Genomic DNA, 16656 nt, shown 5'->3' with positions numbered 1-16656 from the left:
TACACTATTATGAATATTTCTTATTCTTCCTCAGTGCTGCTAATATTGTTTATTTAAACCTGCATTAGGCAGAAGTTGGATTAAATAAAACGTCCCTCTACTGTCGCTCTCCCTTTGCTGTTTAAAACCCGCCCACTAAAGACCAGAGGCCTGTGCGTGTACTTCACTAAAAAATAAGAGTGAATATTTTTGCTGATTTTTGTTTGTTCCTCACCCGACTAACACAAAAGTGAAGATGCTCGACTGGATGTGGTGACTGTGGAGGCCTTTGGAGGACAGTGAACTCATTGTTATGGGCTGGAGATGATTTGAGCTTCGCGGCGTGCTGTGAAGCAGCCATGAGGAGACGAGCACGCTGTCGTCACAAAGAGACGGAGATGCTCAGCAACAGTGCAACCTTTAAACTGAGCTCAGCTGACACTAAAAGGCCGCCGCTCCAAACTGCAGATACAGGCAGGATCGATCGATGCAGGTTTGACATGTCGTGCGTTACGAGGCGGCTTCTTCTGAACCTTGGCTGGAACGAGGGGTTATTTGACTTTCTGTTGCCTTCCTATGACTCAACATCAACAGATCTGCTACTCAAAGGATATTTTCTTATTTTTGGACCATTATCTGTGAACCCCAGAGACGGTTATGTGGGAAACTCCCAGCAGTGCCTGTCTGCCACCAACAACAGTCAATGTCTACCTCCCTTAATTCCTGGAGTTGCTGCCATGTGATTGGCTGATATAACACTTGTATTAACAGGCAGTTCAATAGATATAATTACAAAGGTGGCTCAGTGTATAATGCACACATATACCGCATATGAAACGGACAAAAATCTTTCTCCACGTACTTGACAGGACAGATTATTTTTCAGCTTCATCCTCATAAATTGAGTAAAGGATGTTGAAACAGAGACACACATCTGCTGTAAAATGATCAAAAATGTTCTTTTGTTCCTTCGTTTTGGTCCTAAAAGTGTGAAAAGTGGAAACAGCCGGTTATGACTTAAATGTTTCTGCTTAGGGATAAGGTTTTTTAGTTTTTTTTAGTTTTGTGTTTCTTGGTCGTGCTTTTTATTCTCTCTCTGTGGAGGTTGGGAGGTTCTTCATTAATTCCACAAGTCACCACATTTCCAGTCCCATGTGTACGGGGTGTTTTAAAGTGGAACTTGAGGCTGCGTTTAATTAATTCATCTGAAATCTGCTCTTAAAGTCATAACTTATGACTAGAAAATATTTTTGCTTTTTTTGTCCAGAGTCGAAACTTTGGTTTAGTTGGTTAAAAAAAAGAGTACTGTTTTAAAAACCTCGCTCTGGCCTCACCCCCTTTGGAAATAAAGTCTCCCCCGCTTAACCGTTTACAAAAATCCACAACAGATTATCGTTTGAGGCTATGAGAGAGGGGCTACAGATGGTGTGCGCAGCCTCTTTTTTCTGTCTCTGCCTTTTTCTATTGAGATCTGATAAAGGCAAATTTACCCTCTACTCCGCCGACCCTCGCGGCGGACCTCTGTTCCCGCTCACCCGCACCGGCCCTTAAATGATAGACGTCACCTGGCTTTGTGGACCTGAAGGGATCCCATCCAGGATGAGATGGAAGCATATTTTGGAAAACCAACAAAGGCATTAAAATGTAAACCCCCTGCAGCATGTCTGGCGGTGGACGTGTTTGTCTTGGTGGAGAGAGCTGCTGTTGCCTTCCATCGAGGGACGCGGCAGAAGAGGAGGGCCATGTGTGGCTTGTTAATATTTAAACCCCCAGTCTGCCAGGTTTCAGCAGTCGGGATGAGGCCGCGCACACACGCTCGACACACACATACACATACACAGAGACACATGCCCAACCTCTTTCCCACAATCCCTCTCTCCCCTTCTCTCTCCCGCATGGACCGATGCCAGGAGAGAGGTCATACAAGCTGTGGAGTGGTAATTTCTTTGTTTATGATTTGTTTGGAAATTAAACTCGAATGGCATCGCCTTTAGTTCAAATCAAAGGATTCAGGATTGGAGATGCCGTTTTAAATTACATTGCCAGTTTATCCAAATTACAAACTATTCGCTGCTAAATTGGATGCACTTTTGGACACATTTGCGACTCATTTGGTCCTTAATATGTTATTAATCTCTAATTATTTCTTGTTCTTGCAGAACTTTTGTCGTCTTTGTTCTCTTTCAGTTGATTTTTTTATTTGTTTTGTTCTCGTACAAACAGTTTCTCCGCAGATGAAGACCTAAAGCAATTTTAAACTTTCGAATATGCTATCTGCCACTGATCCGTCGTTATAAGCCTCCCAAAACAGCTTGACACGACACGGTTCGAGCTTAAGGTTGGGAACGAACAGATTATAAAGTCCAGTTGGACGTTTACGGAGACGGCCATATGGGGACAATACCCCGAGTGCCTCTGATTGGTCCAATTCCCCCCGGTGTCGTGGCTGCGGCGGCGGGCCGCTGGGGCTTGTGTCAGATGGCGAAATATCCTGTGGTTTAGTTTTTAATTATGCCACCGCGCTGCTCCTCTTCACATCTGTCCATCAGGTAGCTGGGAAAGAGCAGCAGAGCGTTTGTGTGACGCTTTATTTGTCTCACAACATGTGCAGGAAATCTGCTGCATAATTACTTAATAAAAGAGATAATCCTGTGAACGTAAGGTGTGGCTGAAATGATGTTAATCAGCGTATGGCGAGGCCACCAGTAGCCCTTTACTAGATTTGCTTACAGCCGGTTGTGTGTTACAAAGGAATTAATTAACCCTAATTGATTATTTTTCATTATTCTAATGACAACAGTAAGCAGAGAGTGTGATAGCGTCCCTGAGCTTAAGAGTGAATGAAACAGCTGTTAGGATCTATGATATGCCGTAATTACATCGCTCCTTTTCCCTCCGAAACCACTTTAGCAAATGCATAACCAGCTCTGACACTGTGGTATCTGTCCTTGATGACTAATGAACAAAGGTCAGCTTTCCACTTTGCAGCGCACCTCAGGTTGAGATATGTCCTTAGTGCAATTATAAGCACTGCATTTATAGGGCACCTACTGTGTCCACCCCTGTGTGGGGAGCGGGGAGTGGGCGAGGAGGTGAACAGAAGCTTTTTCCTTTGTATCAGGATTTAGGTTTGAATAAATGTCCCACAAAATTCCAATAACACTTCCTGAGCTCAGTTTGATGACTTTGATCCAAAACCTGAAGACTTTTAACAAACAGTAACAGAAAAAAGGAAAGTTGAACTGAATTTGTAAGAAGATACATCTCCCTGCCTTCACTATAAATGATTTGCTCTATAGTTAAATAAATAAAAGTTTTTGTCACCGGCATGTTAATCGATTAATTGAGTAATAATGGAGACATTATTCAGAAGAGATTGTGACCTCACTGTACTTTAAGATATCGCACAGTATCTCCACACAGCCATTCTGCAATACTGCATGATTTAGTTAATTAAAATCTTCACTGTGAGCTGCCGTCTGTTTAAATTACACCGTTTGATGAACTTCAAGTCGTGAAACAGAGACTTTGTTCATTTAAAAAAACTGGCTGGGGTCAATCTTAAAAGCATCAACGTGTTGTAGTGAAAATATTTAGTGCCAGTTCATCCATAACCCTATCGCAAGTGGAAACAGTACAAAATATTGGACTGTATTGGTATTTTTACCTGCTGGATCAGCTGCTGGACGAGTCATCCAATGGTGCTAATCTGAGGAGCTTGGAAAGAGAAGCGACTGGACTTCTTTGAGTTTATCGATTTTTCACTATGTAAAACTTGACTTGCATGGTGACTTTCTCTTAGTTTCCTTGTGAAAAATACACAAAATAAAAGAAAACTTGTTAAAAACCATTAAAAAGCATTAAAGATGCAAAAAGAACATAAATAAACTGCAAGTGTGCAGGCCTGTGTTTTCACGTGACGGCTGTGACCTACAGCAACTGACAACACCGAAGAATAAAGCGCCTCGGTCTTTCCAGCGCCAGCCCGCTCACAGATGGGTTTTTGGTGAGTGAGTGGCAGAAGCGTCTTCAGTAAAGAGTCGGACATCAGTATGTGAAGCGTCTGACTGACACCTGACAAATGTCACTGTCAGGCCTCTCTTTGCTTTGCCGTGCACATCTGAAAAACCCGGCCGAGGCATCTTGTCCTTGAGTGGAATCACATTGTGGACAACCTGCTCCTCAGGTGCCCTCTCATCCAGTGTTGTCACAAACAATGCCGCTGGCCGGTCACTCTGCTCTGGGAGAGTCGTGTCCTGGTTATATGTGGGTGAGGGTGCGCGTGTGTGTGTGTTTTCTTGTATTTTCTGTGTGTGTTTGCCGCCACTCATCTTCCCTTCAGACGGGGCTTGGAGCTGAGCCCAAGCCTCCTCCTCTGTATCTCATTGGAGCTAATTAACTCCTTAGGACTTTATGATTGGGGGGATTGCTTGGAAGCACTGAACCCCATCCAATTAATTAAGAGCTAAACGGGCAGCGGCGCTCGCCCCAAAGACTCCCCTGTCAACAAGTTGATTTTCAGCTTTTCTTTATTTTGCACGGGGGGCCCCTGATGTTGGTTTACAAGCAGAATACTTGTAATCAGCAGTCAGTGACGCGATGGGGCAGCAGTCGCTGCTGCAAAACAGGCTGGCAGCGACGGCGTCTCCACCGTGAGATGAGCTCAGGGATGTTTCTGTTTGGCTCAGTCACCTGTCACGAATCACCTCTGTCAGCCTTGTCTGCGCTCGTCTTGATGAGGTTTGAGCGCGTGTGTTTGTGCGTGTCCCAATGCGTCTCCTGACGGGCTGTGCTGACGCTCTTTTGCTTCTTCTGTTTATCCAGGTCATCAAGGACCCGCCGCCGCCGCCTCCACCATCTCGTCCTCCACCGCCCGTGAGTCACAATTGTTTTATTTTCAGGTTTGAAAATCTGTGCGGTGCAAAAGAAGAAAATGGGAGTCAGAGGAGGTTCCAGAGCTCAGAATGGTGCAGCACTGAAATTTCAGGGAAACTTTGCACGTTTTGAGAATCAGGATTATTGAGCGTCTCTCTGAGAATTTCACAGGGCCGTTATCGCTGCATTGGGCATCTAACTCGAGCCAATTCAGACTAAAACTAAAACCATAACGTGTCCCTTTTACATTTGTTTGTGTACAGATCATATAAACAAGATCACATTTTAATTAGTGAGCTGGTAGATGGATTTTTGAACTTTGGACAGAGGCGTGCTCGCTGTTTGCCCCGTGATTTCAGTCTTTCTGCTAAACTAGAGTAATCCCAGCTCCAGCTCTGCACACAGACATGAGAGTGATGGAGCTTGTTTCTTCTCATGATGAAATGAAGTCAGATTGCATATTTCCCAACGTGTCGAGCAGTTCCTTCAAAAAATGACTTTAGAAAAGTTGGTGCTTGTGATACACCTTTCGTCTTCACTGACTAACGATTATCGTAAAAGACTGAATCAAAAAGCGTCTTCTGCAATACGAGATTCATTAACAGAAAAAGATTTTAATGTTTAACTGATTATTTTAGTTAATTAAATTCCAGAGGGAAACAGTCAATATCAAAGTATGTAGCTGAGGTCTAATATTTTAGATTTCACTGTGTAAAATCTAAATTTTCACACCATTCCTGAACTGAATCTCTGTATCCAGACGGATAAGTGGATCCGGGTCATTTTGTGATACTTAATCACCCCTAAGCTGGACCAAACCTCACCATTTTAACTTGTCTATAACATTTAGAGCAGGGGTGGGAACTCCAGGCCTCGAGGGCCGGTGTCCTGCAGGTTTTAGATCTCACCCTGGGTCAACACACCTGAATCACATGATTAGTTCATTACCAGGCCTCTGGAGAACTTCAGGACTTGTTGAGGAGGTCATTTAACCACTTAAATCAGCTGTGTTGGATCAAGGACACATCTAAAACCTGCAGGACACTGGCCCTCGAGGCCTGGAGTTCCCCACCCCTGGTTTAGACAATCAGAGAGTTGCCGATGGAGTTACTCAACCTCCTTGGTGAAAATCATTTGCAGGTTTTTAAAAGCAAAGTAAAATACCGTACTGCTTGTAAAGCTTTACACTAAATTTCCCAGCATCCTCAGGGAGCTACTACCTCTTGACTTTTCCCCCCCAGAACGGGGGTCTCAAACTCGCAGCCCACGTCACCCCTACTTTGTTAGGGAGGATGTGTTTGTTGTTGAGTGCAATGTTGAAATAAGTTTTTTAAAAAGCAAAAAACGACTTAATATGAGCAGAGAGCACAGACACGTTGAGGGCTGTGTTAGTTCAGAGAGTCAAAAACGAATGTCTGCGCATTTATTTTGTTAAATACGAACAAATTTATAGCAGAAAACCCGCCTGAGTTTAGTTTAGTTCCAGAAACATTGTAGCGTAAAGTAGACATTTAAATATCTGGCTTATCATTGGCTGAATTTTTGCCAAACACGTTAGCATGATGCTACAGTTTTGTTTAGTTCTTTTCTGCAGGGCACAGGATTACAGTGTAAATGCTTCTGAAAGCTTTACCCTGTGTGGTAGTTGATCCCATCCCACTGCAGCATTTTCAGTTTGCGGCAGATGGAACTGTAAACGTCAGCGGAGCGATACGAACGGTTTCCCCTCTGCACTTGAACACGCGCTGAGCCAGGAGTAAGGCCTACATTTCCCTTCCTTCCTGACAAAGTGACATCTTCCCGATGAAAGGAAACATTGTTTTGGTGTGCAGGGACAAATATGGACGAAAGAAAATAGAACAATAGCAAACACATCATTGCACTTCCTCCCCTTTGTCATTACAGTGACTCTGATTAATGTCATACATATAAATATGGAAAGAAAATTTGCACACACTCTTATTTGACACACAACTATGTGTTTCCTGGTTTTGTTTTCTGTGTTTATTTCTTAGGAGCCTGAGCCGCTGCCCAAGAAGAAGTGGCCAACTGTGGATGCCTCGTACTACGGAGGAAGAGGAGTCGGAGGGATCAGTCGGATGGAGGTCAGAAACTCAAAACTATTGGCCAACATGCTGCTTCCGTTCTTTCTTAGTGAAAAGCTGAACGAAACAAGCAAAAACAGCTGAAATATTCCAAAGGTCAAAATGCAGACAGCAGGAAATGACACATATGTGTGGTCCCGTAAACTTGCATCATCATGTTCAGTCTTTTCTGCGAGGCGGGAACTTTGTTGAGTTACGCAGGAATCAGGAGGAGAAACCCACCGACCGAGCGACTGACTGGCTGACTGACCGGCCGGGCCGCTGTCCTCGTCAGCCCACTGATGCCTCCGACATGACAGGCCCTGCCATCTCGTCCTTGGCCGTCGAGGGCTGATTGGATCAAGTCGCAGCCGGGATGAAAGATTGAGTGCTGCTGTCAACTTGACATACCCACCTCTCCTCTCTGCTTCCCCCGTCTCAACTTCCAGACCTTGGCAGCTCGCTTTGTTATCCGCCTCCTCCGAAGGGAATTCAGGTTTAAAAGCGAGTTGCCCCTCCCCCTCCTTCCTACCTAGCCCCGAGGAAGTTGGTGGCATGGCAGGGATTTCCCAGCATCCTCGGGGAGCTCCTACCTCTTGACTTTTCCCCCCCAGAGTGTTGCTGAGATCCAATCCTGGCTGTTACCTTTCTCTGTTCTTCCACTAGCGTGTTGATTCCCATCGACAGGCGCGTCTCCACATCTGAAGCCCCCACTCCCTCCCCGCCGTCACCCCACTGATAGATAACGAGTTGCTTGTAAAGACCAACCCGTCCGCTCCTCCGCATCCACATTTAAGACGTCATGCTGAGAAAACCACCTCCGCCGCTTTGCCGCTGCCAGCATTTCAAACGATTATTGAGGTGACAACGTATCTTTTATTCATGGCAGCCTTTCTCTTTTCCTGATGATGCGGCAGGCCGGCGATGTATCCCAGAGATGATTCTGAAAAGCTGTTCTATATTGTCACGGCTTAACCTACAGCTTGAAAACTGTGTTGCTAATTAATCACCTCACCCCATTCATGTGACGGTGGGTTTCTTTTCCTTTTTTTATCTCCTCCTTGTAACAGATGTGATGAATTCAATTAAAAAGCAGGACAGCTTTACTTAACACACAGGCTTGCTTTCACACGCTGACACCCCCCCAACACACACACACACACACACACACACACACACACACACACACACACACACACACACACACACACACACACAATAACACATTATACCAAATGTAAACGTCCTTATTGATAAAAGAATCCGAGTGATTTTTCCAACACGTACAGATCTTTTACTGAAGCTGTGGTCCTGAAGCTAAAGTTGGTCACAGATAGAGGTGTTTGGCCAGGCTCATCACGCTGACACACTGCTGTAGTGATCACAGACAGTCCTCACAGCATCTCTAATCTTATTTCCTGTAGTTTTTCTCAGACTGATGGACCAATCAGGTGTTTAACTGCTTAATTGCCCTCATTTAACGTTTCTATTTTCTTGTTCAAGGTGCGCTGGGGGGAAAAAGGCTCTACTGAGGAGGGGGCCCGGCTGGAGAAAGCAAAGAATGCCAAAGTGTCCATACCACAGGATGTAGAGGAGCCAATGATCAAACGGCCCACTCCAAAGCCCGCTCCCAACCATCCACCCGAGAACAAATGGTACACTCCTATCAAGGTGAGAGTTACTGACTGACTTTAGGATTTTTCTTTTCCTACTTTGGGTACTTCTAAATGATACTGATAGGAAAAGTCTCAGCTTAAAGGCCCATTTACTAGTTCTCCAAGGTTCATCCAGCAAATTACACTCATGTGAAAATCTCTAAATTGTGGTTAAAAGTTAAAGCTGTCTTTGGGTAGTTGAAAAGAAACGCTTCAAATTAGATTCCCTGTGAACTGTTAAGACTTTTTTTATTACCATGAAGTGAAACTCTTGAAATAGAGAATGGTCGAATATTCATTTAAGAGGCCACGACTGGCATCTACGGTGGAAAACGGCATCCATGGATGTCTAATGTTTACCTTAAAGATCAGTCTGTAGAAACACTGGTTTTGAAAATCTACACAAGATTACGTAAATAAAGACAACCGACACAGTTCCGTTTCTGTGCTTCATCAGGGTCGTCTCGATGCTTTGTGGGCTTTGATGCGGCGGCAGTACGACCGAGTGTCCCTCATGCGACCCACATCAGAAGACCAGGTAAGTCAAAATTCATCCCTGATGTTCTTCTCAAACCTAAAACAAACTCGAAGCTTCTCAGCACCGGTAATTTGCTCTAATGGAAACAAAATATTTGCATATTAGCCAAAAATACAAACTCATTTGCGATTGGTGAATTATGCAGGAGGAAGTCATACCGAGAGTGAAGTGTACACGTGTGCAAAGATTGTGCAGTGCTGCTTTTTAGTTGCACAAACCAACAGCTTGAGGCAGTGAGTCAAAGTCTCATCAGTGGTCATCAGTGCAGTTTATAGTACACAGGAGCAAAAATAGAAAATATCCTGCATTAGTCAGCAGCGTGGATGTTCTTCTTTTTCTTTTTTTAAGTGGTAAATGTTCCTGTAACCATTCCATGAAGTCCCTAATCCCCTCTATGCCTTAATAGGAATACTTTTATCCCTCCAAATCTTTAAAGTCACCGCAGTTACACTTAAGAGCTCATTGTTTTATTGTTGTATTGTATCGCAGCTCCTCTCGGCAGAGGAAGCTGCTGGCACAAGTTGTGCCTTGTGTTGTTGTTACCTAAGGGAGCCAATGTGAGCTGCAGCTGCAGATACTCACAGAAGGAAGCGTGACAGGGATGACCTAATATGGTTATACTCTGGGTTTTTTGGTGTGTGTTTTTCAACCAGTGTAAAAGAAGAGGAAGCAAATCGACTCCACAAATCGGCACAGTGAAACCTGCTGCTAAGTCAGTTAACCAGATGTTTTTATATATTTTTATATATTTTAATTGCTGACTACAATCCAAACACAATACAATCTGCTGTGCTCGCTGTGCTGTATGCCAAATGTCAGAATTAATGGTGAGATTAGAATCAAGTTGCAGACAAGTGGAGCAGCTATATTACTGTGGCCCACAAACACGTCCTTGGCTTTTCCTGGGCTGCTTCTTCTGAAGTCTGTGAGGTAATTTTAGAAATTCCCTGTCAGTCTCCTTTTTAACATTACACAGCAGAAATGTATTAGTATTAAAACTGCCAGGGGAAAACCAAACGTGAATCTTGAAAGAGAAATGCGCGGACTCTTCCAAACTCTCATCGCTTTCCAAAGGACGGTGCTTCACGGGCACAAGCTGTGCAGGCGAATGGGCCAAAAAATCTGCACCTGTATGGTGCACATACATTATTTCCCTGTTGTCTCCAACTTCTGTGCATCTTCCTCTTCACCGAGGTTAGAGAGCAGGAACCATCCAAGCTTTTAGTAGTTTAGAGAATGATGTCAGGCTCCAAATCTCTCAAGTGGAGTCGTGTTTTGCAACATGGAAAAAACCCGAGCCAGTGGGCCAGCTGTGAGCCTGCCAGTTGCTACTCGGGGTGTCACAGTGCTGTTTAGCAAATTTCAGAATGCCAGAAGATGCACTGGTAAAAATAGATAACAACTCTCATAGTTCCAGTGAGTAGTGATGTGACAGATCACATTTTAGAAGATGTTTAGATATAGTGGTTAAAATTCATCAGAATCTCACTGCGACGTGTGTCGCCAAAATTTGAATGAAAGTATTTTAAAGCCATGCAGACACTGATGTTTCTGAGCCAGTGCTGATTTTAATTGTTTTTTAATTCCAGCTTTTGTTTTTAAGAGATGTGAGATGTTTGTATTAATATAGAGTCTTACAGTCTTACTTTACATTAGCAGATATTCTTATGATCCATCATTCTGATAAGACTTTGGATGCTCATGTTAACTTGGTTAAAGTATGGACTAAAATCAGTTTATGTACTGCAGGATGTCAGTAAGCCCAGATGACCCTAATATGGTCATCTCAGACATGCAGTTCTGATTGTGAGCGCAGAAGCTCCACCCACCTGCTGATCAAACTTTATTGTTGAGAGGGGCAGCCAATCAGAGAAAAGAGGAGGAAGGGAGTTTAAACAGGTTGTTTGAAACTCTGATTTATGCAGATCTAATGTGGTATAGGCTGACTGTAGTAATGTGAACATTTGGACGCTCTTCTTCATAGATTTCGTTTCTCTTTCTATTTAAAAACAGAAGATTTTTTCCACATTTTTCACCTGTTTTATACATATTAGATTTTTTTGAGCTGTAGTTATATATGCAAGTCTCTCAACTCAGCAGTAACCACACTCTCTCCTTTCATGTTTGTCATTGTCATGACGACCAGTAGCCAATTAAAATTTTTGCTCATTTGTACAGTGTGGTGTACCTCAGTGTCACAGTGAAGATACTGAGATACGATACAGAGTATTGAGTTCAACCATTGCTGTTGATACATCAGTGATGGATCAATATAGAACATTATAGAGCTCAGTTTTAGGATTTGCGACACCTTGAGGTGCTGGGAGCTGTAGTAACGTGTAATCTGGACTTTTTAAAGTGACAACCTTTTAACCAAGTTAGTCAAGACATAAAATGAACATCGGTGGAAGTCAATTAGAGGTCTCGTGATCTGTTTCAAACCTGTTTGCCTTCCTAAGCGACTGAGCATCAACCAGTTATTCTCTACAAGAGCGTAAACAACTCAAGTATGATGTGAAGTGACAAAATAAATTGTTAAAAGTTTGTTAAATAGGCTGATGCTCTTTGAGTTTGTTGAAAGGCTTCATGATGAGACTAAACGTGCATATTTACCTGCTTGGTTTTCGTGAAGTGACAGGAATTCCCCTGCCCGGTATTCATCCAACTGTCTGAATGTGGAAACATCACGGCTGCTCCAGCTGTGTAGAAGATGACTGATATTCCCACACAAGGGGTCACCTCTGTCGCTCTGAGCAACCTGTTTGGAAACAGAGTGAAGCCCACCAGTGAGTACACAAGTTATGTCAAAGCACGTCGGCCGGAGGAGGGAAGGCTGCTGCTGCTGAAGTCTCGCTTCATTCTCATGCCGATCACTGCGTCCACATTAAGTCTGTGATCAACATCGTACACACAGGACGCGGGAGAGAATCAAACAGAGGGCCACGAAGTGTGTTTGAAGTGATGTCTCAACTGAGAAGCAGTGGAAGGTGTTTTGAAACCTAATCGCATTTTGGAGATGATTATTTTAAATCGCCTACTGGCTCACAGTTGAATTTCAGCTGTGTTGCTAACATGTAATTGATCTCATGTGAGTTTCGTAAGATTCAATCAATCTTTCATCCTTGATTCTATCCACAAATATGAAATCCAATGAACCGTTCAGCTGATTTGATTCACTTTCTAACTCTGAAACTAGACAGTCAACTGCTAAGTTGTAGCAATTTCCAGGCTAGTTTTTTGAGAATCTTTTGTTAACAACACAAATTCTCAGAGTTTTTGGGACTTGGGATCCTTACAGGTCAGACATCCTGAATGATTTAATGATACTCCTAAACCAGAGTATTTCCACTAGTGAGACTACATCATGTCTGGAACATGTGAGGAAAGAAATGGAGCCTAGACCTGATTGTTTATCTCGATTTGTGGTTTTACATTTCATTTTCCATTTTAGTATTTTTCCAATCTCTATGATAAAACTGGCGCTGGTGTCACATGTTGCCTTTTGATTGGAGTGGAAATGCTTTGGGAGCTTCCATGCATCTATGTTATCATGGCAAATATCTCATATTTGACATTCATTAGTTGTTAGAGAGCTTATTTCGAATCCGTACGCGCTGCTGTTGTTGTGCTTCTCCAGCCTGGCCCCGCTGAGACACGTGTGATATCGTTCTGAACAGATTCATCAAAGTGTGAGGTGTCTGAACTGTCCAGTGACAGGTTAGGTGTAGATGGCAGAGCAGACAGTGACAGAGAGAGGAGAGCGGCGGCGGCAGAGGGAGGGGACGAGGAAAGGAGGGTAGCGGTCTTTGAAGGCGGACAGGAAACCTCCAGGGTCATGAATTTTTCAACACGCTGCTTCCGCAGGGTTACAAGGACTCGTACAGGTGTAAGGAAGCAGGTTGTCGCAGACATCTGTTCTGCACGGGGACCCGGGTGTCCGTGCTACCCCCTCGCTCCTCTCCATGCTTCCATCCCTCCCCCTTCTCTTTCCCAGCAGTCTCCTTTTGTGTCTCCCCCTCCCTCCCTCCCTCAGTGCTGCCGCCCGGAGCCAGACCGCTGGATTGTCAGCAGATGCAGAAGAGAGACAGAAAATGAGAGTGAAACAATTTTTTTTCCCTTTTTTTTGTGGTCTCACATTTAGCGCCCGAGGGCCTTCAACACCAAAGGTAGAGTGGGGGTGGACACAGCTGCAGTGCCGAACTTGCCCCAGGCACAAATAAAGAGATCTAATGCGGTTTGACTGTGTTGTTGGTGAGACCAGGGAGCCGGGGAGGCACTTCAGAGCCAACTTAGCACAGCAACATCTGCCGCCAAGTTTTGCCGGGGATCGACTGGGGACAGCAGGTAGAGGAAGGTGGCAGAGAGAGAAGGGGAGGGCGGGAGAGAGGGAGGTTGGCCTTATTCTGATGCTCTCTCAGGCTCTTTTTGAAGAGGCGGCGGTGTGCGTGCACGCATTTCTTTCTGCATTTTCCAACGCCTACCTCTGAATTCTAGGTATTGTTTTCTAAAAACAGCTGTTTACACAATGTCCAAACAGGGTGCATCACCATACATTAAACCCTCCTCATCCTCCTGCAGATCAAAACGCAGGAGAAAAAAACGGAGAAAAAAGGCGTTTTGAGTTCTTGTGAGTCCGTGAGGATTTACAGTTGAATTTCCATTTGTTCCTCTCAGGCTCATCTGTTCCTCACCAGGGGGATGTGTGGGCTGAGTGTGCTGGTGTGCGCGGAGGTTAATAGTATTAGCTGACGCTATTGCTATTGGAAAAAACTTACTTCTTTGTGGGGAGGTGGGGAATCTCCCTTCTTGAACGTTGAAATGGAAGTTTAACGAGGTGATGGGTTCTGATCCCAGGGGTAGAGAGAGGACACAGAAGAGAAACAGAAGCCTTGTGTTTCCTCCCACATCCATCTCCTGATGTCATTTTATCCCAACCTCTGCAAAGGTTCTGCGTTTTTATCGAGTTTTATACCTTTAAACTAAATAGTTAGAGATGCTAAATCCAATCAGGGGATTATTCTCCCTCAGCTAAAGAAAAGGAGAATGGATCAAAGTCAAAACATAACAACAAACTACCGGGATGGTACAAAAGGAGCCCACGAATCCTCCTTCCTCAGCTGGATTGTGGATCCCTCTCCCTGCCTGTGCTTGTTTCTCTGACAGCATCAGTGTCTTTATTTAACAACCATTGATCGAGTTGTGGACGGCATTTAATTAAGTGACTGTGAGCCGAGCGACTCCTCAGACCTGCTTGGGAAGGAGGGGGAGGAAGCGATGGACGTTAAAGGGAGGTGTAAAAACAATTAAAAAGGACCATCTCGAGCCGAGGGCCACTCGGGGCAGGGGTGACAGTCTGCTTGCCAGGCATGCGAGAGAGCGCGGTGCACGGAGGTCACAGCAATACACGCTTCATTTTATGTTCTCCATTCTCAGCAGCTCAGTGTTGTGCCCTCGTGTTTTTCTGTTTGTGTTTATCTTCTTTCATCAGTTAAGATGCGACGCTATTGTTTCCTGAAATAGAGCCGAGGCAAACAGTGGAGTACGATTTTTGCTTTTCATTTTCAGTATTTAAGCCTTTAACATCAGTAAGTCATCAGTAATTACAGAGACATGATCATAATTACTGCAAACAAACACGGCCGTGGCTGAGAGGATTGGCAGCCTGTTTCTGGCCTCTGCACTGCATTTTTACATCGCGAGCCACGAGGTCACATTTTGCGGGAAATGTTCTTCCAGTGCAAATGGAGCTCAAGTTTCTCTCAGAGTTTTTCTCAATGGCAGATGGTGGAAGGAGTGAACGACTGATGGCGGAAAAAAGTCCAATATGTTTACAATCTTCAGAAACGCTTTCATCATATCATCATCTGTCTGACGAGCACTGGGAGGTTTATGGAGGCATTTTCTTAAATAAGTTGTACCATTACTTTGTTTCTGGCAATATGTTCGCCAAAGCAGGGACTCCATTAAGTTTCTTCCTTAGTAGTAGTAGTGATCGTTTACAACACATTTTTGGTTGTTTTGAAAGAAAATTGCTAATGTCCTTGGAAGAGTTGCTCAGTGCATCAGCAAAACTGAGGTGAAAACTCAGAATATTAACTAACCTAATATTGTGGCAGAGCCTCAGTGCCAAGGTAAACCATGAATGGAGAAATGGTTCAGTGTCAACCCTTTTCCAGTGATGCAAAACAAAAACTAGCAGATTACAGACAGGAAGTGAGTCTTAACATGTAAGAAATGCTTTGTAAGGTTATTTAAAATCCATAAATATAAAGTGGACTGAACTATTCTGATACACCAGGCTCTCCTGTCACCTCTGCATGGCTGCAAGTCATCCAGAGAAAACGCACAAAACATAAAAAAATGTTGAGTTGAGTTTTATCGTGATGCTCTGTTCATCTGTAATCCGTCAAATTCGATGTCCTAATGTAGTTCTCGACCAGTGTCGTACACTTGCAGCTTTCACTGAGTCTGCAGATCTAAAGAAACTCCTACAGAGGAAAATGAAACCGTTTCATCCTTTTAACCAGAGTTCATGATCACAGCTAAGATTAAGACAAACGATTAGGATCTTTAATTCACAAAGATATGCCAGTTCATTTACAACAGCGGACCCCAACCCCTGGGCCAGTCCCGGAGTCGTTTGGTACCGGGCCACGAGAGTCGAGGCTCGGGTGTGAAATTCATGGTTTTTATCGTTAACTCGGTTTTCCTGGGTCTTTTCACGTGTGTTATGAATAAATCTTCTTTTTTTTAGGTACCGGTACTAGTTTTATTTTGTTGTATTTATCCGCGACACCTTAAAGGCCGGTCCGTGAAAATATTGTCGGACATGAACCGGTCCGTGGCGCAAAAAAGGTTGGGCACCGCTGATTTACAATATGTGTTGGTGTCTAACATGTTACATTCGACTGAACATGTATGATTTAAAACAATGAACAGCTACATGTGGTGGGCTTGGTGAGCCTATAGAGAAATATTATTAATGTACTAATGTGAAAATGACTTGTAGTAATGCCTCCAGTTGTAGACTACGACTGAATACCACTGAGATTTAATTGTCCAATCAAATTTAAACCTGTGAAAAAACAAGTCAAACCTGTGAGTTGCACTGGAAACTAGGAGGCTGGTTAGGGCTTGAGAGATGCACAGTGATCCATTTATACAATACAGGGAATAAAAAAAATACTGTGAAAGAGGATAAACTTTAAAACTCCACCGAGCATGTCTGAAAACTCTCTCAACAAACAGTTTATTCTTCCGTCAGCAGCTTCTTTCTTTGCATCTTTTGTTGCTTCGTCTCAGTATGTAAAGCAGAGCAAACATTTGTTGAATATAAAAAAAAGAAACCCACACAAACAGATGCACACATACTCATCCTTTCACGCTTTCCTTGCTTTTGTCTCGTTGCATTACAATGCCACATTGAATATGGTGAGAACATCTTTCTTGAAACTAATAAAGCCGTCAAACTGTATCGTTCGGTGTAAAAATAAATGCCTGATAGAAGCCAAAACATGACACATCC

General features: G+C 43.7%; 1 protein-coding gene across 1 annotated transcript in view; it reads left to right on the top strand.

Annotated features, from left to right (window-relative positions):
- The window catches only part of antxr2a (ANTXR cell adhesion molecule 2a), an 82581-nt gene that overhangs the window by 32970 nt on the left and 32955 nt on the right, over nt 1-16656 (top strand). The window contains exons 13-16 of the mRNA XM_085295524.1: nt 4804-4854; nt 6870-6959; nt 8442-8609; nt 9051-9131. Of these exons, the coding sequence (XP_085151650.1) occupies nt 4804-4854; nt 6870-6959; nt 8442-8609; nt 9051-9131 (390 nt within the window). The remainder of the gene's footprint in view (nt 1-4803; nt 4855-6869; nt 6960-8441; nt 8610-9050; nt 9132-16656) is intronic.

This window comes from Mchenga conophoros, linkage group LG12 (assembly GCF_057382185.1).
Source record: "Mchenga conophoros isolate Kocher_MC1m ecotype Shallow Benthic linkage group LG12, M_conophoros_male_GT1.1, whole genome shotgun sequence".
Lineage (NCBI taxonomy): Eukaryota > Metazoa > Chordata > Actinopteri > Cichliformes > Cichlidae > Mchenga > Mchenga conophoros.
This window is presented reverse-complemented; position numbering and strand designations above follow the sequence as displayed.